Genomic DNA, 26,739 nt, shown 5'->3' on the forward strand with positions numbered 1-26,739 from the left:
CTGCCTCTGGGGGAACCTCCTCCATGTGTGTCTTGGAATGGACCCTGAGACTTCTTGAAGCACATCTTTTGCCCACCTTGTTAATTCCTAGAAAATAATCTTTGAGGGATCGAAAAACATATGCCCACGGCAGACAGGGTCTTTCCATCCTTTTCACACCTGGATAGTGTGTCCTTCACCTTGGGGCCAAAGGGAGCATTAAGGATGTGGACTTGAAGGGCTCTGCAAAATCACACAAGTGCATCCAGGCATGCCTCCTAATGGAAATGCCTGAATCCACTACCCTTGAGGTTTCTTCTGCTACATGCAAAACCAACCTCATGGAGGAATTAGAAATGGATTGCAGGGTAGCCAATTGAGAAGTTACAGATGACTAAACTTCTTCAGAAACAGCTCCTGACAGGGAATTCAACAACTCCTTAATCAAATCCTTCTGAAGTCTTGTAAGGTGTGCTAAATAATTCAGAGACCTTAAAGCAAAGGTTACTGAAGCATGAACATGCTTCCCAAATATGTCATCACCTGCGACTCCTTGTTGGGTGGATGGACAGTGGAACTCTCCTCAGTAAGTTTCTTTTTGGTGGCCACCGATACAACCATGACATCAACGGGCATCCCTTTTTCCCAAAACTGCTTGCCCAAGGGTGATGCCATAATCTTATCTGGTCTCTGGGGTATAGGTTTAGTGGTGTCAGATTCCTTCCATGCCCGCCGAGAGATCAACTCAGAGCTCATTGGCAAGCAGAATCACCAAGAAGGTAGACGGGGCCAAGTACCAGAGGTCTCCAGGAATATGGACTCCTCAGACAAAGGATTGCTGGGTACCCAGCCACCTCTCTGTTTAAGGATTTCAAGGATGTCACCAAATGAGACATCTTCAGGAGGTGACTGTAGGGACTCTTCACCCTCATCGAAATCCATTCCTCTTGCATGTCTTCTTCTTAGGGACTTCCTCCAGGAGATGATCTGGAGAGGTATCAGAAGAAAATCAAGATTCCCTGAGTGGAAGCCTGAGGTCTTGGTTCTGGCTGTCCATGTGGAAATATTTGGTGAGACTCTGAATGCAGAGATGTCAGGGTTGACTATCTAGGATCCGAGGGGGTTGGATCCATCCATTCTGTCAGAAAGAAAACTCTATTCTCAACCTCGAAGGAAGATTGCCCCAGAGAAAGAGGATACCTCGGATTTGAGAAGGCAAGCTTCTGGAGCCATGGCCCTCTCCCACTGCAAAGGTAAAATCCCAGAGGTGGAAGCCAGAGCCAAGCTGTCCAATGCAAAGGATCTGAGGGCCACCGATGACTATGAAAGCCTCGGAGTTGACTGCAACATCTCAGATCCAACAGGGAAGTTTCGGCTCCAAGAGCTCTCTGGATATGACAAGATCAGAGCATTCAGAGTAAGCTTAGGCTCTGAGGATATAGCAATCCTCGGATCAGAGCCAGATGGATCCAGGCAGCTAGGATCCATAGACTCTGAGACCACTGAAGGAGCCAGTGGAGAAACTTGTAGTGGGGTTGTAGTAGTGGAACAGACCTCCTGATCTAGAAGGGTAAAAGCCAAGGGGACACCCATCTGACTCTGTGCCAAGAGGATTTTTCTCACCACTCTTTCCACATCATCTTCTGTAAGGCTCCTGGAAGACTGAGCAGACAAGACTTAAGGAGACTTGGGTCTTTCCAGAAAGGGGGAGAGTACCGGCTCCACCAAGGGTGAATGGACTGACAACAGCCAGGTCTGAAGAAGATTGTCTCGGATCCAATGAAGTAGGAACCATCAGCTTTTGTTTCTTTGGATCTGAGAGCATAGGATCAGATGATTCAGTGTTTTTGGATCTGATATTGAAGTCGGATCTCTCAATCTGTTTCTGGGAAGCCTCCGAAGCTGAAGTCGAGACCCTGTTTTTGTCTTGGATATTAATTTAAGAGTCTTGTCTCCAGCTATAGCCTCTTCAAAAGAAGGTGGCAAGAGCCCTTTCAGGCTGAATTTATTTTCGAGTTCAACCAGAGTCCTGGGATTGAACACACGACATATTGAACTGTCCTCTTGTAAATGAAGAGGCCCTAAACAGGACACACAGGTGTGTGCATCCAATAACACAATCTTATGGCCGCATTTTGAACGTTTTTTAAAAGCCTGCAGACCCTTTTCTCCACCATATTCAAAAAATGTCAATACTAAAAGTTGAACTAACTTTTTTTTTGGGGGGGGGGGACTACCAACAATGGTAGGAAGAACTACAATTACTGTAGGTTAGCAAAGAAAAGAAGGGAATACTAATGATAGTATTCAAGAAATACTTAAAACAGTAACAGAAATATAGGGCAGATAAGGGAAAAAAACTAAACGCTAAAGATTTCAACTGTTTTTATAGAAAAAAAAATAGAAATTTAGATTTAAACTCTCAAGTGTGACTGATTACCACGTCTTTCTCTGAAAGCAGCAAACAAGATTTGAGGTACTTTGTGTTGGTGCATTATGAGTAAGGGAGATACTAGAGAATTTTTTAGTTGCAATGAGCTTTAGCAACAACAGAGTCAGTTCCGAGGGATCGTATCTGAACCCATCAGTTGAGGATAGAATGAAAACTGACATCAGACCAAGAGTTTTGTAAACCAATAGAATGGAATATTGTGCTTTGTTCCTTCCCCTCATTACAAATCAATTTGAAAGTGAGAATGCATATGTGAAAAGCAAAATATGAGGCCAGATAAAAATATATTTTATGTATGAACTGTAATTGGGAAAAAGAGATGCCACAAATGTCTCATACAGACCTGGAATGGGTACTTGTAGAATCTTTGTGGGGTCTTAGTTCTACAAACAGAATAAAATTAATAGTTACCATTTCTACCATAATTTACATATCTAAAAACACTAAAAATATTATATCACTGACTAGGCATCTTAGTTACTCTGCTAGAAATGTTGGTGACTGATCCTTGGAAGAGACTAGGCAGTAATGCAGAAACTCTTCTTTGGATAAATGTCACTACTGCTAATTGCTGTAAAATTTGCATTTCTAAAGTTACATTTGAGTGGGAACTGCTGTGCCAAACCCTAAAGTGTGCTAATGAAAGTAACAGTACATAACTACACAATCAAAGGAAGACAAGTAAACAAAAGGTGAAACAGCTTATGGACACAAGATGCATTTTATGACTTAGGCCTTCCACCATCACACCGCCTTTCGTTACCAGGGTTATCATATATGAATACTAGGGTTGGCAAATGGAAGAATTAGGCAGGAAGCAATCAAGATGGAAAATCATTACAAATATTAACGGTCTAGTTTCTCAGGGTGCTGTCATTTAACATTAACCTTAAGGGAAGGCAATAACACCACTTTAAATTACTAGTTCTTCTATGAACTACAAGATTGAAAAACAAAATGGTTCATACCTTATACATCAGCTTACACAGTACAGTTATCTGTGCACAATATGGCAAACTAACAATAAATTCACCATTTAGTCCAAGAAACACTTCTGGGTTGTTTATATTTTAAAAAATTGTTTTCTTCACAATGCCTGCAGTCTCACCTGAAGGGTTGGTTACAAAGTCAGGTGTTATCAGCGTACTGGCTAGAGATCACTAATAATTTTGTTTCTAATGGTAATTTTCATCAGCTCAACTGGAATGAGGAAACAACAGAAATGAAACATTACTTCCCATACATTATTCCCTGCATAGTGCATTTTTTTTTTCATTTCTTTGCAGTTAAGCCTTTCTAGCTAATCAAAGTCACTGCAACACAACTGGGCACTGCTACCCCTCACACAGAAGAATTATAAAAGCAAACCACACATGGCAAACCTTACCTCACTGTGATTTCCCGCCTCATGCTGTATTCAAAATCAGTACATTACAATACATACATTGTTAGCTTACCAGACACCCCTTCCTTGATGGGTCTACAATTGGGTCTCAACTCTCTCCTGCAACTGAGTTTTTTTCTCTGAAGTTCATACACGTAACGTGTGTTCACTCTTATCTGGGTACTCACTGACACATCATGAACTGCACCAGGATAGTGCACCTAACACTTGAGAGCACCAGTATAACAAAACTACCAGCAAGTATACATCCTGCAATTCAAAGTGGGGGGGGGGGGGGGGGCACAGCAATGCAGATTTGACATGAGCACTGTCTACAAGTGCACACTTGCTTGATTTAAAGGCAACTTAACCATCAGAGGCTGGATGGAGGGGGTTTCCAATCCAAAGGGGCAGTGGAATGGCATCAGAAATAATCTGAAGGTGGTCCTTTTATAAATCAAAAAAAACCAGTAAAAAAGCACAAGTCACTGATAGCAATGGGAACTTTCTTTGATGGGTCAGTCACTGCTCAGAATCACAAACAGTATAAGCATCAGGATGGAAGAAGCCAAAAAACGGCTCAAGGACTAAGGTTCAAATGGTGGAATCTAGAAGTGCAGAAGAATTGAAGAAAGTTGGACTTAAAAGTTGAGGTCAGAAATAATACTGAGTGAAGGTTTTGTCCAACAGCACACTGTACAATTGCCTGCAATGCAGATTCTCTTAAGCAAACAAGCAGTGAAAACAACCAAACCTCTACTGGGGATGCCCTTGTCATCAACATCTTCTGTATGACATTGAGCTACCAGATTTCAAAAGCTGATGCAGACTGTAATGCGTGTTAGCTTGGTAACGGTTACCCTTTTATTAATGCAGCAGCAAAACAGACAAACAGCTATTCGTTTTTTTTTCTTATGTACCTGATTCACATATTGAACAAGATGGTGATGTTCATCTAAAGAGTAAAGGGCTCTCTCTCTCTCCATTTTCTGCACCAGCAAAGAAAATATCAAGATTAATGAACTAGCTTATGGCCAATTCAAAAGTGAATTCAGAGAAAAGTAGGATGCTCTGAAGAGAAAAAGTAAGAATTGTCTGTAGGATTCCCCTACACACAAGGTCATGAAGACCAGATTCCCCTACACACAAGGTCATGAAGACCTGAAATCTTGTAAACAGACATGACTGCCATTAGAAGAACATATTTTCCATAACATACTTCAATGCTACTGATACAGCAGTTAGAGAAAGGCAGGTCACTCACATCCTGAAATTCAAATTTAATTTGGGGAGGTGATTTTTAAAGGTAGGAGAGATGCAGAAAGTGTTTACAGAACTGCTTTACCAACCAATGGTAGGCTGTAAACAGGTACTCCAAAATGTCAAGGATAGGCATAAATAGCCAATAGATGCCCCATGACCTTGGAATAATGGAGAATAAAGTCACACAGGTGACTGAGATTAGTAGTATAACTTGTAAACTGACCAGGCTGGGATACTATCTGGTAATAAACTGTAAAAATTTGAGAATCTCTCATCTGGCATAGTACATAATGCTGGGTGGAAGGATTTCTGGCAGCCTCATTCACTTCCAAAACCCAGGAGGTCTGGCAAACAGGGATGGCCTACAGCAGAAAATGTCTTGAAAACTAAGCAACATTTTTCCAACTGAGAGAGAACCCCTTTGGCTACAATAAAAAGGGTCTTCTGTATTGTTAGGGACCTGTGTTCTTAGTAACAGATCCTTTCTCAGCCAGTAGACAGCAACACAAATGCTTTACTCTTTCTTTTCAATATGTTCCGATGAGGACTGGAATTCAGTGAAACGATGGGAAGGCATACTTGCATTTCCAACACTGGATGGAAAACACCCAACGTGAACTCACCCTTCCAGTGTTGCAGCAAGCAGGACACAGAGCTGTGGGTGACTATGCATCTTTGAAGACCAGTGACTACCATCAGTACACAACATTTTGGTAATATCCCACTTCATCTGTGCCATTTCGGGACTTGAAATTCTAGCAGTAGTGGCTTCTCTCCCTCTATGTAACAACTCATTTTGCAGTGAAATGCATTGATATAGGTGTGTGCATAGCTCCCGGATACATCTACACTGATGCACGTCCTCTTCAGTTTTTTTGAGGTTCTGACAGGGAAATATGGATGGAGCAGAGAAACAAGCCAGTGAGCAAAACTTTACATGCAAGTGCATTAATGTTTGGCTAAGGAGGGAAATTATGGCAAAAGCAGGAATGCTTAACGTACAGATCAAAATTCTTAAAATAAAATACAATAATAGAAGCTAGAATAAATTAACCCGTAACAGCAGTTACAATGCTTAAGTATCCTACATCAAACAAAATACTTATCTATGTGAAAATACGCAAATATTCAAACAGAATACCCTAAAACAGGAATGACTGCTGTAAGATTAACATCCTCGCACCATATTTCCATTAATATAAAAACAATTATTATATAAATGTACATGCAGCTTGACAGACAGATTTAGTGGAAGTAGCAAATATTTTAGTCCTGCCTTACTTTTACATGGCCTAAACTTCCAGTCTGGGGCTGTCTTTCAAAGAGTTAACTTGGTAGGTAATCTAGAACATGTGTGCAATACGAGCTCGGTCTGTGAGTTAGGAAGGGATGGGGCTATTAGTAAAAAATACAGAATGGTTTCTATAGTGAAGCAGAGACTGGTTTGTGTCATTCGGCTTTTCCCGGTTAGGGGTCGCCACAGCGGAACTCCGGTCCGCTAATGATTGGTAGTTGATTTTTACGTGCCGAGTTACCAGCCCTGATGCACAACCTTCAACGAAGGCACGCCCATTCACTCATGTATCCATGCAGAAGACGCTTTAGCTGAGAATCGAACTGGACAGCGTCTTACTGTGAGGCAACAACGCTACCACAGCACCACCACCGCGGATTACACAGTGAAGCAAACTACCAGGATATAATTATTGGAGATTCTTTTTCTTTTTTTTCCCTGTGGAAAGTTAAACTTCTGAAGAAACTAGTAGCTAGTGGAATTTTTGTGGATGTTATCTGGGCCTGTGTAGAAATTAATAGGATCTTCCACATCTTGTAGAAATCTTTTGTGGTAGATGATGTAGAGGTTATGGTTGTGAGCTGTAATCCTACGGTTCTGGGTTTGATGCCCTCGGCCCTCATTTGCCTACTGTGTGACCTTGAGCAAGACACTTACCCAGATACTGCTCCAAGTTCACCTTTGAAAATGGAATGTGTATCCAGTAGGCCCACCTTGTTAATAAACAGGTATTTACTGTCAGCTACTGGAACTCCGTAGTGACAATGTACCAGTTAGTTGACGTATTTCTGACAGAAGAGTGAGCAGCTATGGTTTTCTACTAGTTAGTTCTTCATAAAATGTCTAAACCTAAAATACTGACAACCTCTAACCATATTTAAAGCCAATGTTTATGTCAGGGGGCAAGTCCTAGTGAAATTGCAAGCTGATAGACTACCCGGCCTGCATGGGGTTGTCCTTTTAAAGCTGGCATTGAGAGCAGGCAAATTGTTTCACTAATTGCCTTAAGTACTTCTGTTGCAAGATCCTGACTGGGTTGATTGTTAATGCTTGTAATAGTTTCTTCATTTTTATGGCTTATCTTTGTGCTAAAATAGTAAATCTGAGGAAGGTCTGATAGCCTGGAAGCTCTTATCTGTTCTGTTTTCTTGTTATTTTATTAAAAGTGGTTTTAAACTGACCTTAGTTGTGTTGACCATACCATTTTTTCTGCTTTTATTTTGGTTTTGATTTGGGATCAGACTTCTGGCTGCAGTTTGGATGGTTTTCTGTTTGTTTTTGTTATACAACAGCAGTACATAGCCAAAAGTCTTGCTTTGGAGTTGGATTTAAACCCTTTTTTAGCTCACAAAAACATCCTAACCATATTTTTGGTGTTGAATGCAATCTTTGCTTCGCCTAACTTCTCCAGTGTTACAGAGGCTTCCCAGGAGATTCCTTTGGAGGTAGAAACTTTTTCTACTAAGTTTAAGGAACTTGAAGTGAATCTACTTACAAAGACTTCAATGGCAGCTCCTGCACTTGGAGGCATGCCTGCATTACAGAACTGTTCCTCGAGGACTGAGGGTTCTGGGTATGCCTACTTATGGAACAACATATCCTGAGTTATTGAGAAGGCAGCAGGCACTCAATATTGAACCAAGTTTTAATTACATCCGTCTTCTGACTGACTTGTTTAAGCCCTTGGAAAATGAGTTGATGGCTTTGGTTGAAACTGCACAAAAGGAGATTAATGAAAAGTTTAGTGCAGAGTTTTTTTTCAGTCCAGGCTTGATAACCTTTTCAACGATTTTCTGCTTTTAAGTCACACTTACAACAGCAAAAGAAAAGAAAACTTGAATGGGATTTCTCAGATTTTAAGAAAGGGAATATTTTCTCTTGGCCATGTACCACTAGGGTTGAGCCGGGTTTTGCAGGTGTGATTGATGAGTTTAAGGCTACCCAACCCCAGATTGTGAGAGGAGCTGCAAAGGTTCCTGCTGAGTCTGCAACTGTTGGCAATACAGTTGGATTCAACTGTGCGTCCTGATCCAGGAGCTAGATGCAAGGAGCCAGTAGCTGCTACAGGAGGTGGTTCAGCACCTCCTATGTTTTTTCCAGAATTACCACTTCCAGTAAGGGAGAGATGGAGGCATGGAGTGGGTTGCTCTATGAGCAGAGGACGAACGAAATGCAAAGCCTCCATGGACCGAGAACCTTTTGCTACTGCCAAGAACAAGAGGAGATAAGTACTAGTTCTTTGTTTTTTAAGCTTTCCTCTGTTCCTCTACCTGAGCATCAGATGTCAGTTTTAAACAGGGGGTTGTCATTTTTTCTTGCACAAAAGTCTGACATCAGTAATGTAATTATTAAATTATTGGCTTGAAAATGTTTACTCACAATGTTATGTTATATACTATGTCCCCAGACAATAATACTCAGAATTTTCATATGCTTAAGAAACCCAGCACATGTTCCCCCTTTTGCACCCACATCTTGAAACCTTTATGAAATGTATGTGAGAATGACATACAAGAGCTTTCTGTGAGTGATCGCTCGTGGTTTTGTCAATCTGACACGCAATGAGGCAACGGCTCTGGCAGAGTTGAAATCACATCCAGATTTGTATTTTAGACCAGAAGATACAGGGGGGTGCATTAGCAGTTCTTGATAGATCATCATACTGTGCACCCACGAGATGAATGCTTGAAGATGGGTGTACATATCAGAAAATTACATAAGCTGCTTTGATGAAGATAATTGCTTGTGTTAAGGCCTCTACATATGACCCGTTTATGTCTGGTGGTATAGATCATGATTTGTATGATTATTTTTTAGTCATTAACCCAGTCATACCTATCATACATGCATTGCCTAACACACAAACATTTGGTGGACCCACCCAAGTGGCCGATCATATCTAGATGTCGGTGGGTCACGGAGACCCTTTCTAGTTAGTGGAGAAATCCTTGAAACCAGTTGCTGAAGTAGTTCTAAGCGTCTTCAAAGACACTGAACATTTCTACGTACCCTCTCCCAATGTGTTAATGCTAGAGGAGATGTTGTTGGGTGTGTTATGGTAACTTTGGTTGTCTGTACTCTCTTTACATGCATACCCAATAATTTGGGAGATGAGATGGTTAGATTTTATCTCATGAGCAAGAGTGACTGGTCATACCAGTGTACAAAGCTGGTTTGTCTTTTGCTGGGTCTCATACTAAATAATAATGTTTTATGTTTGGGAATGATTTTCTCCTACAGAAAGTGGGGGTGGCTATGGGAACCCTCTGTGCGAACAGTTATGCCAATCTAGTGATGGCTAGCTGAGAGGAGAAACAGGTTTTGCAAGAAAATGTTTTTTCACAGCTTGTATTTTAGATGCTTTTTTGATGTCTTTCTTTTGTGGAGAGGCACCACTGATGAGTTGGATGATTTTGTTTGCTATTTGAATTCTTCTATCACGTTTCTTAAATTTACTTGTGTGCATTCAAAATAAATAATTGACTTCTTGGATGTTCGTTTGATTTTAGATGGGAATGGTGGCATTAATACCGAGTTGTACAGAAAGGAGTGCTCTTACATCGTTCCAGCATGCAACAAACACATTTATCATACAGTTATGAAAAGTAATTTCTTATGGTGTTCGAGACTCCATAATTTTGTAACCAAGTTTAAACATGCAGCTGATGATCAATTGAAAGCATTTGTTCCCAGGGGTTACACTTTAATGAGGTGCGTAAGCACATGAACAAGGGGTCGCTCCTTCATTCAACAGATGGGACTCTGTATTTTTTCAAGAGAAGTTGGACAAGAATCTCAGGGGGCCTGTACATGTATGAGAAGTGCTGATAGTGTGGCATGAATGACCCTGACCTACTCTAGTAATGTGCAAAAGATCTGTGATGTTATTACTAAGAACGGGCCCATACTACCTTTGGATGTCTGTATTAAAGGGATTGATGGCAACAAACCTAGCTTTAGCTTTTGGAATGCTAAATCCCTGAAAAGGCAGCTATGTTCTTTTGATAGATTTAATTCTGTTCCTAGGTTTGATAAGTCTGGAATTTTTTCCTTGTTTCTCCTGCAAAGCCTGTAATTAATCTCTAGAACTGACTCTCTTTGTTACCCCCCAGACTGGCTTTGTTTACAGATTTAAACGAGAACTGATTGTAAAACTCAGAATTTAGAGTATCTTGCTACTTGCACTAAGTGCTCTCATTTTTATGTTGGCAAGACTAACATACTGTTCAAAAATAGAATACTGAAGCATGTTAGGGATATTAGGTTGAAAAACTCAACTAATGCTCTTGCTAAGCACATCATGGATTGCCCAGGACATTGCTTTAAATTCTTGGCTCTACAATTAGTACTTAGGGAAAGAAGGGGAGGTGACATTGTGCATAGCACAGAGATGGCTGAGATGAGATGGATAGTGAAATTAGAAGCCAGACAACCTGGCTTGAATGGGGTTGTCTCTTTAAAACTGGCATTCAGAGCATGCAAATTGCTTCAATAATTGCCCTATTAAGTACTTCTGTTGTAAGATCCTGATTGGTTGGATTATAACAGTTTCATCTTTTTTACGACTTGTGTTTGTCTTAGAATAGTAGATCTGATGAAGGGTCGATGGCCTGAAAACTCTTACCCATTCTGTTTTCTTGTTATTTTATTAAAAGTGGTTTTAAACTGGCTTGGCTGTGTTGACCATGCTGTTTTTTCTACTTTAACAGTTTAAGAGTCCTCTGACTCCTCACAGGAGCCAGAGTACCAGGAAAACCACTGGTTCCTCCACCTAAATGATTAAGCTTGCATATGGTATACGGCAAAGGTGACCATATGTACTAATTGGTGTTGAGGGTATGTAATCAGCATGGAAATGTGAGCAGGACGAGAGCATGTGCATTGGAGATGGGCTTTTGCTGGGTTCAGCAATAGATTCAAGCTGCATTCCTTAAGGATGCGATTCAGCACCCGCAACTCAGGCTCCCACCAAAGACTCAGATACCAGCTCTACTAGAATATGACCCAAAAGACATTTTAGCCAGGATTTGCCAGCCTGACTGAACTTAGGGGGGGGGAAGGGTTATCAGGATGGGAGCCCTTGGTCCTCAGTACTGCTGATCTGTGACAAATTGATTCAACGTGGTTAAGCTACTTGGGTTCAGGCTACTATGCATCAACCAAGAATATGAGAGGAGCCACAAAATCCAGCATGCAGCTCCAAGGTGGGAGCCAGGGGTATGAATCTCTAGTCCCCCTTATCTACCATTTTGGTGAAGGGCTTGTACAGGTCCAAGTCCTTTTTAGTCAAGGATAAGTACAGCACCTCCAGAGACTGGTCTGAATGTATTCAAAGACTTAAAGTAGATAGTCATGGGCATTCAGAAGACATGTAGCTGAAACAGTGCTACATCCTTAAGGGGTCATTTGATTTTATCACATGGGCACCCACTACAGGAGGTTTAAGGTATTACACAAGTGAAGACTAGTCTGGCTGGGTCTCTCTTGCAGTTTTTACTGAATGGCTTGTCTGTGTGAACTTTTTACCCTTTGGTTTGGATGTCTGCAAAAACCAAGTGACAAGATGAACGATGGAACTCCCTTTCAGAGAGCCAGGCCTTGAAATGCTACTCTCCATGCATTTGGCGTCCTTGGAGTGTGCCAGCACTTGGGGCTACATGGAGGAGGTCCCTCCTGCTACTCCTTGTGAGAGGAGATCTCAATACACTCAATCTTCCTAGACAAAATAGACCAAAAACTGCTTTACTTACAAGTGGCTGGATTAAGCTGATGGCATTTAGTGAAGAGCATGATGTGGAAATCTTCCCTAAGACAAAACAGTTAGTTATGTACTCACCATAACGTTAGATGTATATAGTCCATCTCGCCTCACATTCTTCACTTGTGGGTTCGGAGCCGAATGTCGGCTCCGACTCGGCCTATTTACTAGCTCGAAAGTCTTTGATTGGCTGGGCTAAGATGGTATCCCACAATACACTGCTCCACATCCCCAGATCTAGTTTGCTGCCAACAAGTATCGTATCCATCGCCCACAAACACACACACACACACACACACACACACACACACACACACACACACACACACACACACACACACACACACACACACCCATAACAACGAGGTCCAACAAATTATCCAAAGGGACTCTGTAATATCAGAAGTACAAGGTGATCCTCCAACTCCTCCAGGCATGGGGGACGGTGTGTGTGTGTGGGGGGGTAATGATGAATGTGAGGCGAGATGGACTACATACATCTAACGTTATGGTGAGTACATAACTAACTGATGTTATGTAGTCCTATCTCGCCTACATTCTTCACTTGTGAGGCACATAAGGCCTCCAACAAATAAGGTCCAGGAGCTCGAAGGGTGGAGACACCCAGGAGGCAGAGGGCTGAGAGCCAAAGGCCTTAAGGAATACTGACTCCTCCTCCTCCTCCTCGGAGGTTTTGGAGGGCCAGTCTCCTCTGTTTCAAGATCACCAGGATATCGGAGAACGAAACGTCCTCACAGGAAGACTTGGGGGACCCCTCCGATTCCTCGAGGTCAGTATCGGAAGTGAAAGACTCGTCCTGGGAGTCTATGTGCTTCCTCTTGCACAATTTTTTTTCTGGGGAGTTCCTCAGGCACAGGCTCTGAGGGCCCCTCAGAAAGAAGGTGACCACTCATGGGGGTAATCCTTAGGCCCTGGCGCTCTGCTATCCAAGGATAGGTGGGTGTCAGAAGCTCTCGCCGGTGTTGTGGGGGATGGAAGTAGCTGACCTAGCCAGCGCGCTCCGCATAGCCTCGAAGGTGGGACCTCCCGAATCGGAGGACCGACTGCCTTACAAGGCCATGACCGGAACCGGTGTCCCCGCAACCGAGAGGGAGATTTGGAACCGAAGGGTGTTCCGAGGCATCCCCCTCGGGCCCGACCGGGGAGACCAGAGTCTCGTACCCTGTGGATGGAACCGACAAGGTCGGAGCCGATGTGGACACCGATAAACCCCGCTGGGGGATCAGAGCCGGTGCAGTAACGTCCCTCGCAGCAGAGCTTACCGGCTCTGACAAGGATGCACTTGGAGGAGGAATAGCAGGGACAACTAACAGAGCTGGCTCCGGGGCCGACTGGGTCGGAGCAGAGAAAAGTTTGGCCAACACCGGCGACTGTAAAGAGCATCTGCACCATCCTATCTACATCCAAATTGGAAAGCCTGGAGGATTTGGAGGAAATGGATGGAGACCTAGACCTCCTGTCTGGAGAACCTTGCCTCAAACTTGGCGACCGGCTCCGAATCTGTTCCAAAATTATCGGAGTGGATGCAGACTCAGTCAACACAGCTACCTCCTGCGGCCCCGAAGCCGGTGGAGCTGAGGAAGCAGACTCGACAATGGTAATTTTACAAGGTGGCTCCGAAGCAATAGATGGAGCCGGAGACCTTTTCTTGGATTTGGAGGATTTAGACTTCGACTGGGAGCCGAACCTAAATCCTCCTCAAAGGACGGTTTCAGCAGTCCCTTTAGGATCAATTTGTTTTTCCTCTCTTGGAGCACCCGAGGACTAAAGGCATGGCAGAAACTGCATGACTCCTGAAGGTGGATGGCTCCAAGACAGTAAACACAGACCGAATTGTCCGTCTGTGATAGACATTTTATAGGCAAACTTCGAACACTTTTTAAAGTCTGAGGGCTTATGCTCTTTTTGTCCTTAGACATGCCAAGCCAACAACTGTAGCAGCCGCTACTGACAAAAGGCAGGAAAAAACGCTAACACAGAAACCGGTCAACAAGTATAACCAATAACCAAGGCACAGGGGAGAACCTCTAACTAAAACGGTTCTCAACTTAACTAAGAGAAACGCATCCAAAGACAGCCAGACAAACACCACAAGGAGGACTAGGTCCTCTAAATTAAACGAGCCTAGCCCGGGGGAGTAAAGGATACCACACACAAAAACACTCGCAACCTACAAATAAAAGTAACGCAGCAACAACACTACGAACAACTCTATTTGTATAAACACAATTAGCCAAAATTTTTCACAAGAAATTGTTTTTTTTTTTTTTTTTTTGCAATACATAGCTACAGCCAAGTCGAGACCACATCCGAGCTCTACAAGCGGCAAACGAGATCTGGGGATGTGGAGCAGTGTATTGTGGGACACCATCTTAGCCCAGCCAATCAAAGACTTTCGAGCTAGTAAATAGGCCGAGTCGGAGCCGACATTCGGCTTCGAACCTACAAGTGAAGAATGTAGGCGAGATAGGACTACATAACATCTGGTAGCTATGTGTGTTCATCTTGGGTTGCAATTTGACAGTCACAAGAACACTTCCTAAGCACGGATGTGCAGGCATGTGAATGCAGGACTTCAAGATGCTAGCAAGGACTGATTTGAACTGCGAGTGGCAAGAAATAACTGGTAAACACTGGGTATGGATTTGCTTGTATCTGGCATAAGACATCATGATGCACGTCAGATTCGCCACCACAATGAAGTCTCAGAATTCAGGAGTTAAGTAGGGCTGTGAATGGTTAATGGGTTGCCTTCACTGGGTACATCTTAACAGCCCTTCATGTTTAACCATAAGGTCCCTGAGAATCCTCTTTCCCAAGGGGGGGGGTTATGCTGAAAGGGGCAAGAAGATGACAGGTGGCCACTGAGTGACAGCAGAATCTGGGTCAGTGCACAAAGGATGTGATACATGACTAAAATAAAGTACAGTATTGTACCCATCATAAATGTAGATGTTCGAGTGTTCACCCTGCTGCAGTCATCACACTTGGGTTATCCTGCCGTCAGGCGGTCCCGCAGTCGGCCTGAGTTCCAAAGTCTTGGTCCGGCGTCAGTTGCTGTCGCTTCTTCCCTGACGTCAGTGCGCTAGGGGTATACAAGAGGCATCCGACGCCATTTTATTCAGTTTTTCTTGCCCCAGATGTCAGGTGCCCCCAATAGGTAGGCTATATATATATATATATATATATATATATATATATATATATATATATATATATATACATATATTTATATACATATATATAAACATATATACATATACACACATATATATATATATATATATATACATATATATATATATATATATATACATATATATACACATATATATATATATATATATATATATATATATATATATATATATATATATATATATATATATATATATATATGTATATATATATATATATATATATATATATATATATATATATATATATATATATATATATACATACATACATATATATGTAACCTGGACTGCAGCAGGGTGAACACTCGAACATCTACATTTATGGTAGGGACAAAACTGTACTATGTTCGTGTTACCCTGCTGCAGTCATCACACTTGGGTTGAATCCCAAAGCTAAGGATGGGTGGTGGAGTTAAACAGGGTTAGAAGAAGCTAGTAGGCCCTGCAAAACTGCAGTGGCAAAACCAGCTCTAGTCTTAGAATATAGAGGTAAGCGATGGGGTTTGGTGAAGGTGTGCACTGAACTCCAAGTTGCAGCTTCCAGAATATCCTTGGTTGGCACTCCCCTGAGAAAGGCTGCTGATGTAGCTGTGGCCCTGGTGGAGTGGGACCTAATGTTAGCAGGTACCGGTTTCCCATGATGTGTGTAGCAGAAACGTATGCAATGCCCTATCCATTTAGAAATGGTCTGTTTTGAGATGGCTTTTCCTTGTGATCCTGCAGCATAGGCTACAAAGAGCTGGTCAGATTTTCTGAAAGCCTTAGTTTTATCCAAGTAGTAACATAATTGCCTGTGAATGTCCAAAGAGTGCAGGAGTCTTTCTTTCTCCTTTGTTTTAGGGATTTGGGAAAAAGGTGGGCAAATGAATGGTTTGGTTTAGGGCCACACTGGATACCAGCTTTGGCATAAAGGAAGGGTTAGTTCGTAGAGAGACTCTGTCTTGATGAAAAATGAGGAAAGGCTCCACTGCCATTAGTGCCTGTAGCTCTTAGACTCTTCTAGCTGAGGTTACTGCTAGTAGCAGGGCAGTTTTCCATGAAATAAATTTTAAATCAGCTGAGAAAGCTGGTTCAAAGGGCGGCAGCTTTTCCACAACAAAGTTGAGATCCCAAGTAGGTGTTGGTGCTCTCCTGGGCGGTCTTATGTTCTTAGCCCCTCTGAGGTACTGTCTTAGGAGTGGATGTGAGAATAAAGGAGGATCCGTGTTGTAATGAGCTGAAATTGCTGAGGCATGGATCTTAATAGATGAAAAGGAAAGTCCTTTGTGCAACATCTCAGTTAAATATTGTAGAATCTGAGGAATGTTTGGCTCAAGGGGATTTTGGCCTTTAGCCTGGTTCCAGGTGCAAAATCTTTTCCATTTGTCTGAATAGGTTTTCCTGGTGCTGGGCCTCCTGGCCTCCAGAATGACATCCATAACAGCTTTGGATAGAGATGTTGGCTGGCTGTTTAGGTAATTTGCCATGCAGCCAGGTTTAAAGTCTTGACCTGGCTGTGTAGAATCTGATTGTCTCGCTGGGTGAGCAGGTGAGGAATTTGTGGTAAAATCCATGGTGGGCCATGGGCCATGTTCCTTAGAACTGGATACCATTGCTGGCGTGGCCAGTCTGGTGCAATGAGTATCATTTGTGGCCTCTCTAATCTGACTTTCAGCAGTACTTTTGCTAGAAGAGGCAGTGGAGGAAAGGCATACACTGTTAATGTTTTCCAACTGAATGAGATGGCGTCCACTTTCCCTGCTTGTGGATGGAATGTCTTTGTGCAAAATTTTTGAAGTTGGTAGTTTTGGGGGCTGCAAACAGATCTATGTCTTGGCTTCCCCATTTTTGAGCTATCATTGCAAATACTTGTGGATCTAGTTTCCACTCGTGTGGATCCATGATGTTTCTGTTTAGGTCATCTGCCAATGTGTTTTTCTTTCCTGGCAGGAATTGTGCTTGTAATTGAACCTGGTAAGACATTTCTGTGTTCCACAAGGTCATTGTTTGCCTGCATAGAGGGTAGGAATGTGTGCCCCCTTACTTGTTTATGTACCACATTACTGTGGCATTGTCCATCTTTATTATTAGTTGTCCTGGGTGTAAGAGGTCCTTGAAAGCTGTTAGGGCATTCTGTACTGCTAGCATTTCTTTTTGATTGATATGCAGATGCCTTTGATCTGTAGTCCACTTGCCCTGAATGTACTGTCCTGCCATGTGTGCGCCCCCAGCCATAGTCCGATGCATCTGTTGTCATAGTTTGCCTGGCTGTGGGTAAGGTGAAAGGCTGACCCTTGTTGAGGTGACATGTCTGTGCCCACCACAGAAACTCCTGTTGAAGGCAGGTAATGAGTGGTATCATTGTTTCCAAGCTGTAGCTGTGCTGAGTCCATACGCTTTTCAGGTACCATTGTAATTTCCTCATATGCAGTTTTGCAAATGGTATTAGTAGTATGCAAGATGCCATGAATCCCAAGGCCTGCAGAATTTTTCTTGCAGGGAGTTGGGTCTTTGTTGCCATTATTTTGAAATATTGAGTCAGCTGTTGTTGCTTGTCTGGCGTGAGATAAGCCATCTGGGCCGTTGTATTCAAGCTGGCACCCAGGAATATTATGTTTTGTGAGGGCATTAGTTTTGATTTCTTTTTGTTTACTGTGTACCCTAGGCAAATTAGAAGGTGTTTGACAAATGCCAGATGTTTTAAAAGAATGCCCTTGCTTTCTGCTTGAATAAGGCAGTCGTCCATGTATGGGTATATTTGAATTCCTCTTTGTCTGCAGTATGCAATTACTGGTGCCAGGCATTTTGTGAAGACCCTGGGCGCAGTAGATAAGCCAAAGAGCAGTGCAGAGAATTGATAATGCGTTGAACCTGCAATGAAGCGGAGGTATCTTCTGCAATTTTGTCCGATAGGGACATGCAGGTATGCCTCCTTGAGGTCCAACGTTACTAGCCAAGCATTCTTGCCCAGCATGGAAAGAAGCTGCTGTAGTGTTGGCATCCTGAATTTTGGTACTTGTAGATAGGTGTTCAGAATTGAAAGATCCAGAATGGGTCTCCATGCTTTGTCTTTTCTTGGGACTAGAAAGAGTCTTGAGTAAAATCCTTGTCCTTGCTCCTGTGTAGGTACCTGTTGAATGGCTCATGTCCATGAGAGTTGTAATTTGTTTTTGTGCCTCTGCCCATTGATTTGGTGGCAGGTTTGGCATTCCTTTTATCCTTGGCAAGGTATGAAAGTGGAATCTGTATCCATGTGAGACAATGTTTAGGACCCATTTGTCTTTTGTGATGATGTGCCAGTTGTCTGCAAAAAATGCTAATTTTCCTCCCAAGGGAGCTGCCAGAAGAGATTTGCTTGGTAGTTTGAGGACTGAGTCATTGTGTTTGTCTTCTGCTAGCTTGGGGCCTGTCTTCTCCTCCTTTCTGGGTAGCAGTACCCCATTGGGGAGGTTTGTATGGGCCTTGTGAGTGACCTCTGCCCCTTGTGCATCTGTATTTGCCCCTCTGTGATCTGTCAGAAGCTGGAAAGGGCCAGTTTTTTGTTGGCCAATTTCTGCTGAAACGAGGGGGTTGTACCTGTAAAAAATCCTTGACTGTCTGCATAGACTTTGCCTTATCCTCCATTTTCTTTAAAACCTCTTCTGCTTTGACACCAAATAATACATCCTGCTGTAAAGGTGCATCCAATAATTTTGCTTTAACATAATCAGGTTGGGTTTGTTCTTTTAACCAAGCATGTCTACGTTATGACAGACCCAGTAACAGCTGCTCTACAGGAAGCTTCCAATGAATCAAATCCACATTGTAAAGTATGTTTGCCCACCTGTTCAGCTGCATGCAACAGATCCTGCATTTCCTTGAATTCAGACTGTTCAGTATGTGTGCTCATTTTTTGTTTTAATTGAGACATTAGGAATTGCTGATATTTCAGCATGTGAAACTGACAATGTAATGCTCTCATAGCCAGAGTTGCTGAGGTGTATATTTTCTTTCCCCATCTATCTAGGGCTCTGGAATCCCTTTCAGAGAGCACAGTATTTTTAGCCATAGAAGCTTTAGCCCCCTTGGGACCCTGGGAAATTGTTTCTGGGTCAGCCACAGGGCTTTTATAAAGGAATTTTTGCGAGTCAGGTACTCTGTAGTATCTGTCTGGTTTGGCTGGAGCAGGAGGTAGAGAGTCTGGATTTAGACTAGACTCCAAGTAAACATCATCCACAATATCTAAAACTGGTGGGATAGCAAGTGGTCTGTGCTGGGGTAGTAAAAGGAACTATCTGAGCCTTTTCTTAGAATCAGAGTAGTCCTGGCCTTCCCAGTGGAAATGTTCCCTCATGGTATGTAAAGTTTCCCCAAAGGAGTAGTCTTCAGGGGGAGATGCTGAAGGAATAGAGTCTTCAGCATCAGAGTCTTCATAAAGGGGAAAAGTGTAATCCTGTTCCTCAGAAGAATCTGAGGAAATTGAAACATGGTCAGAGGAAGCATAATCCTCCTCTTGTCTTGGTCTTTTATCTGGAGGGGGATGGGAACCCCTAATTAGGGTAATCAAATCTTCAGCCATCTTAAGCATCTATCTGTTTCTTAGGCATGGGGCCTTGAACTGTAGACTGATGTACAGTCTTTTTTGGTTTTAAAGCATAAGATTTAATGGTGTTTCCACTGTACCGGGGGGTCTCCTTCTGCTCCGGTGTCAGAAGGGCCTAATGAAGATGGCTGCGTCGGCCTAGTACACTCCACTTGAAAATCCGCAGCTGTCTAGGGTTCCAATTCTGCGGTCATCAGGGGCTGCGTATGCGCTTCACTGAAAACCGGAGAACTGGCGACAGGCCCAGCAGAGGCCTCAGAGTCTGGCTTGTTCCTAGGCTGCCTGCCCTTATCCTTGCGTTTTTTATGCATGCCGGTCTTCGGCTGCTCCGATGGCATGATATAATTAAATTTCCTACCAAAGTAATGTCGTGCGAAGTGGAAACGACGTTTGATAGCTCGTTTATTAAACCTAGCACAAAACCGACAACCTGTGACGTTGTGGTCTGGGCCTAGGCAAGGAATACAATAAGAATGGAAGTCCTTATGAGGTATTTGCTTCCCACAAGAAATGCAATTGTTAACTTTTTCTGACATCGGACTGAGGCAAGAAAAAGTTCCCCAACGGGGTACTTAGCTTTACTGAAGACTTCGGACTGAAATTCGAATTGAAAATCTCAAGTGTCGGCCGACTAGCACTTGCGAACTGCTTCTGCTTCGGGCACCGCGCGGCAAGAAAGACTGAATAAAATGGCGTTGGATGCCTCTTATATACCCCTGGCACACTGACATCAGGGAAGAAGTGACAGCAACCGACGCCGGACTAAGACTTTGGAACTCAGGCCAACTGCGGGACCGCCTGACGGCAGGATAACCCAAGTGTGATGACTGCAGCAGGGTAACGCAATGAACATCTGATGTTCCAATAGCACAATTGCCTGCTCCTATAACACCAAAACAACTCAGACAATGCAAGACCAATGCCCTTTTCCATCTGAATGGGCCAAATTTGGAAGTGGGACTCACAGCAGCTACCTCAACTCTAGCTTTTCCTTAACCTTTGGTGGGGATAACAGGACAGAACGACAGACTTCTGTTTAGATGAACAACCACACAAGCTAAGGAAACCAATGACCATATTACTGCTCAAGCTGTGGATGAACAATGTATAAAGGTTAGCAGTGTTAGGGATGTACCACCTCCAAGGTGGATACCAAGAGGTTCATCTCTCTTGCTGCTCTCAACAGCTGATAAGGGGTGCAAGGTCCATCCCTTGCTTGGTAGGTGAAAGCTCATAACTGGAAAGCTGCCTTACAGACACACACTGTGACGGGAGGCTTGTGGCAATCCCTGACCTACTGAACCCTAAATCATCTTCCTCGGCAAACACTAACCTGGACTTACACCAAAGGGCCCTCCTACCAGTCAATGCACTGTACTGAGGACCAAGTTCCTATCTTCTGGGCTGTGATGAAGTCTTTGGGCTTCTTGTCTTCTGCTGGATTGAAATGTAAATACTTGAGATCCTAATGCTGTACACCTTTCCAGAAATACAGTGTCAATGTAGGTCCTGGATTGTGAGCCAGTAACCACAGCAATACTTATGATTTCTTTATTTTAAAGGGACCAAATGCAGAAACTTTCTAATGATATACGTTAAGAAAAAGAATGAGACAAAGATACTACAAACAGCAAATCATAAATGGGGATTGCGGGCTGTGGGCTCTCTTAGTCCATCACATGATGTTGCACCATATAATAGCAGGGATATGCACATCTTTGAGCTCAGAAACAAGAAAGGTTTTAGAACTTGGTCAAGTCTTGTGCTGAGTTGTGAAGATAAGATCATGATATCCCAATAATTACAGACTGAAGAGAGACTTCAGAGTGAGGTACATAATACAAAGAAAAATGCCTTAAAATTTGCAAGGGAGTAGAAAGAACAAAAAACACAAACAAAAACAAAAATCCATGGTATCCCTCGAGGTCTCAGGAAAACCCAGAATGCAGCCTATACTGGGTCCAAAACAAACCAAGAAGAAACTTCACAGTGTGAATGGTGTGATGTTTCTTCTTGGTTTGGAGTGAAAATAAAACTTACTGTCCCTGCCTTCCCTTTACAGCACTTACTGTATAAAAGGTTCCTGAAACTAATGGAGAAGAACACACAGAAAATCATACTAAGATTAGCAATAAATCATGTCTTCTAAAAACACAACAGCTACAGTACTTGGATTCTCAAAATTAGATAAAAAGTAGTGTACAGTTCAGTGTACTGCCCAGAGATTGGTAGATAGTTTAAAAAACAAGTTAATTACCGTAAACTGAGAATAGGTGCTTGCAACAGAATTAATGCTGAAGTTAGAATGTGAAGTGGCTGTGCTAATGCACCCACCGGTCAGGATGCTTCCAGTTAGATGCAACATGTTCTCCTTGTTGTGTTCCAAACGTATGCGAGGGTGCTTTACCACTGATCGACTTGGTGTCCGTACAGACTGTGCATGCTTTGAGACAGAAACAGAAAGAAAAACACATTTAGCTATAAAACATTTAGCTATAGGGTGAAAAGCTTAGACTAGAACAACCGTGTATTTACTGTTAATAAATTAGTGAAGCTTCACATTACACTTTGGAAACAAAAAAGAAGTTATGTACTCAACACAACATTCCATCTGAGTAGTTATACTTCATTTTTCTGCAACCTGTGGGTATTCGGATCCATATCGTATCCGAGCCGGCAACTTTACAAGTATCTGCTCTGAGCTCCAAGCTCCTCCCCCTTACCCATAACACACCACCATCTCCTACCTTCCCTCAGATCGAGTTTGCTGCAACCCAAACCAATCAGCAACTCAAACTACAAGAAACCATACATGATCATCACATGAGAAGGTTCGGGGGAAGGAGGGTGGGAAGGCTGCAGAAAAATGAAGTATAACTACTCAGATGGAACGTTATGGTGAGTACATAACTTCTTTATCTGAAGTAGTTAACTTCATTTTATCTTCAAACTGTGGGACAGAGTCCCCAGCTACTCAAACCCCTGGAAAGCCCTCATGGAAGGATATTCCTGAGCACTGCAGAGCTGAAGGATGCTCTCCCTCTGGAGATTAAATCCAACTTATAATGAGAAATGAAGGTAAATGACTTAGCCCAAGTTGCTGCCGCACAAATGTCATCCATTGACACCCTAGAGCAGAAAGCAGCAGACGTTGCCATAGATCAGGTAGAGTGAGCTTTAACAGGACCAGGTGGAGACAAGACTTTGTCTTTGTAAATTTGCAAAATACATAGTGAAATCCATCTAGCTAAGGAAACTTTGGAGACGGCCTTACCCAAAAAGGGTTTAGAAAAGGACACAAATAACTGTTCAGACTTACGGAAGGGCTTTGTTCTGTGCAAATAAAAACAAAGTTGTCTATGAACATCTAGCAAATGCAGTTTATATTCACCCTTATTCTGAAAACTTGGGAAGAAAACCGGCAGGTTAATTGTTTGATTAATGTTTGATTCAGAAGCCACTTTTGGTAAGAAAGAAGTGTTAGTATGGAGAGAATACTGTCCTTATGGACGATCAAGTAAAGGGGCATGGCAGACAAGGTCTGAAGCTCAGAAACCCTCCTAGCCGAAGTAATAGCCACTAGGAAGACTGTCTTCCAGGATAAGAACTTTAAATCCGCTGATGCTGCAAGTTCAAAGGGGGGAGCAACTAAGGCCTGAAGAACCAAGGTAAGGGCCCAAAGAGGAACAGGGTTCTTAACTGGAAGGTGCAAAAGAAAAGTGCCTTTAAGAAAAGCCTTACACAATCTAGAAGAGGCCAGGGCATTCCTGCTCTCGCCGACATGGAAATTTGAAATAGCTGCCAGTTGCACTTTCACAGTGGAAGAACTGGCCCCTTGCTGAAAAATGCTGGCTAAGAAATCCAGTACCGCAGATACAGGGGCAGTAAAAGGATCCAGCTTTCTCTGAGATGCCCAAATAAAAAATAGTTTCCATTTACTGTGGTAAATCATCCTAGTGGAAGACTTATGAGCTGCCACTAGAATAGTTTTCACTGAAGAAACAAGACCGTGAGTCTGGGCAATTAAGGGAACTGGAGCAACCAAGCTGTCAGCTTGAGGCTGTCCAAGTTGGGTGGACAGGTGCCCAAAGGATGAGAAATGAGATCCGGGCAGGGATCTAGAATCCAAGGAGGAGTTAAAACATGAGACCAGAGGAAGGGGAACGAACCCGACAAAGCCGGAACGGGGCAATGAGGATCACCTTGCATCCCAGTCTTCAAACGTTCTGAAAAAACTTTGGAATGAGTGGTAATGGGGGATAAGTGTAAAGGAGCCTGGGAGGCCAAGCCTGGACTACAGCATCTCTTGGGGGGGGGGGGCCTTAGTGAGGGAATCAGAGCAAAGAATTCGTTGCACTTCGCATTGGAAGGAGATGGGAAGAGATCGTAGCAAGGCTGTCCCCCATGCAAGGAAGATCTCCTCCACTATCGATTGCTTCAGAGACCACTCGTACGGCATTAGAAGAGCCCAACTCAATTTGCCCGCTAAAATGTTGGAGCATCCTGGGATGTGCATTGCAATCAAAAACCGAATGGTGGAGATCGCCCACTCCTAAACTCTCACGGCCTCGCGACACAGAGGGTAAGATCTGGTTCTTCCTTGTTTGTTGATGTACCAGACAACTGACATGTTGTTTGACTGAACTGCAATAGTCCCCAGAGGAAGAACAGTATTGAAGGCCTGCAATGCTAAAAGCACTGCTCTCATCTCCAGAACACTGATGTGCAATCTGGTCTCGATCTGGGACCATGTGCCTTGGACCGTCCTCCCCAGATAATGCCCACCCCCACCACCCGAGCTGGGAAGCATCCATGGTCACTGTGGCTTGGCCTGTGGATGGAACAAAAGGGCGTCACACAACAATCTCCGGAGACTGGACCCACCAGAGAAGTGATGCCCTACAGGCTTTGCTGATGTGAACTTGACAGTCCATGGGGAGATCCAGCCAAGATCACTGTACGGCTAGAGTCTATTGTAGAACATGCATGTGAAGACATGCACAGGGGGAGGATAGAAATTGCTGCAGCCATACAGCCCAAGGCTCTGAGAACGTCCGCTGCCTTTGGTAACCTGGAGCCAAGAATCAATGATACATGAGCCCTTAGATTCTGGACCCTATCTGGAGTTGGGAAGACTTTCAAATGAAGAATGTCCAGCCGTGCTCCGATAACGTCCAAGATCTGTACTGGATTCAAGAAGGACTTGGGAACATTGACCATAATCCCTAACAGGGCTGCAAGATGCAGGAAGTCAATCTCTGGCTTGGCAAAGAAGACACTTGGTGGAAGCAGCGGGGAGCCAGTCATTTAGGTAAGGGAATACCTGAATCGCTTGAAGCCTCAGGTGAGCCTCTACGACTGCCATTACCTTGGTAAACACCCTGGGGGCTGTGGTGAGACCGAAGAGTAGGGCTCGGAACTGGAAATGACTGGCTTCCAGCCGGAAGCGAAGGAATCTCCTGGAGCTTCTGTGAATCTTGATATGGTAGCATGCATCCTGGAGGTCTATCGAGCACATCCAGTCGCATTCTCGAAGATAAGGTAGACTGGACTTGTAGGGTGACCATCCGGAATAAGAAGTTATGTACTCACCATAACGTTCCATCTGAGTAGGTAAACGTAATTTGTCAGCAACCTATGGGATTCGGATCCGACCTCGGATCCGAGCTGGCAGTTTTCAACAGCTTTAGATCCAAGCTCCAAGCTCCTCCCCCTACCCATAATCCCCTGCCAACCCTGACTGACCTCAGATCAAGTTTGCCCAAAGCAGATACTGCCCGCAGACTAATACTTTCAGATAAGTAGGTAACACCCATGGACCTGAGTATGAAACATTCATAAGTGAGGGGAGGGAGGCACAGTTGCTGACAAATAAAGTTTACCTACTCAGATGGAACGTTATGGTGAGTACATAACTTCTTAATCTGAAGTAGTTAACTTCATTTGTGCAGCAACCTATGGGACAGAGTCCCCAGCTACCTGAACCTTGGGAGGCCTTCATGGAAGGACGTTTCGGAGCACTGCAGAGCCAAAGGATGCTCTCCCTCTGGAGATAATGTCCAATTTATAATGATTGATAAAGGTATGAGATGAGGCCAAAGTGGCTGCTGAACAATCATCATCCAAAGAGACTCTAGCTCTAAAAACTGCAGAAGTAGACATAGACCGAGTAGAGTGGGCATGGACTTCCTGAGGTGCGGGACTGCCAGAACTTTCGTATGCTAAAAGGATACATTGCGAGATCCATCTAGACAGCGTGACTTTAGACACAGATTTACCCAAGTTAATTTTGGCAAAGGAGACAAACAACTGGTCAGATTGCCTATGACCAGATGTCCTGTGGATGTAGAAGTGAAGTTGTCTATGCACATCCAGTGAGTGTAATTTATATTCCCCCTTGTTTTGGTAATTAGGGAAGAAGACTGGTGGGCTGATGGACTGGTTAATATTCGATTCAGAGGTAATCTTGGGAAGAAAGGAGGGATTGGTCCTGAGGTAAACTCTATCCTTGTGAAAAGTCAAATATGGGGGGTTTTACACAGAGGGCCTGTAGTTCAGAGACCCTTCGAGGTGATAGCAACAAGAAAGGCAGTTTTCCATGACAAGAATTTAAGATCTACTGAAGCTGCAGGCTCAAACGGGGGAGCTGTTAAGGCCTGAAGCACCAGCGTTAAATCCCAAGGAGGGACTACATCCTTCACTGGAGGTCTGAGCAGAAAGGTGCCATTCAAAAAGGTCTTACACAATTTCGTGGTGATCAAAGGGCCCAGTTCATTTCCCACATGATAATGAGAGATAGCTGCTAGTTGAACCTTGACTATGGAGGA

The 26,739-nt window shown here is 43.4% G+C and overlaps 1 protein-coding gene across 3 annotated transcripts in view; it reads right to left on the minus strand.

The window, feature by feature from the left end:
- The window catches only part of PRC1 (protein regulator of cytokinesis 1), a 2,137,226-nt gene that overhangs the window by 315,520 nt on the left and 1,794,967 nt on the right, over positions 1-26,739 (minus strand). The window contains exons 13-14 of one of the 3 annotated variants that reach the window (XM_044078278.1): positions 22,170-22,355; positions 2,775-2,814 (exon numbers count right to left, since the gene is read on the minus strand). In XM_044078278.1, the coding sequence (XP_043934213.1) occupies positions 2,809-2,814; positions 22,170-22,355 (192 nt within the window). In that variant the 3' untranslated portion in view covers positions 2,775-2,808. The remainder of the gene's footprint in view (positions 1-2,774; positions 2,815-22,169; positions 22,356-26,739) is intronic. The other 2 variants (XM_044078279.1, XM_044078277.1) reach the window with 2 other exon arrangements.

This window comes from Protopterus annectens, chromosome 7.part0, assembly GCF_019279795.1.
Source record: "Protopterus annectens isolate FY-2018-M chromosome 7.part0, PAN1.0, whole genome shotgun sequence".
NCBI classification, from domain to species: Eukaryota; Metazoa; Chordata; order Ceratodontiformes; family Protopteridae; genus Protopterus; species Protopterus annectens.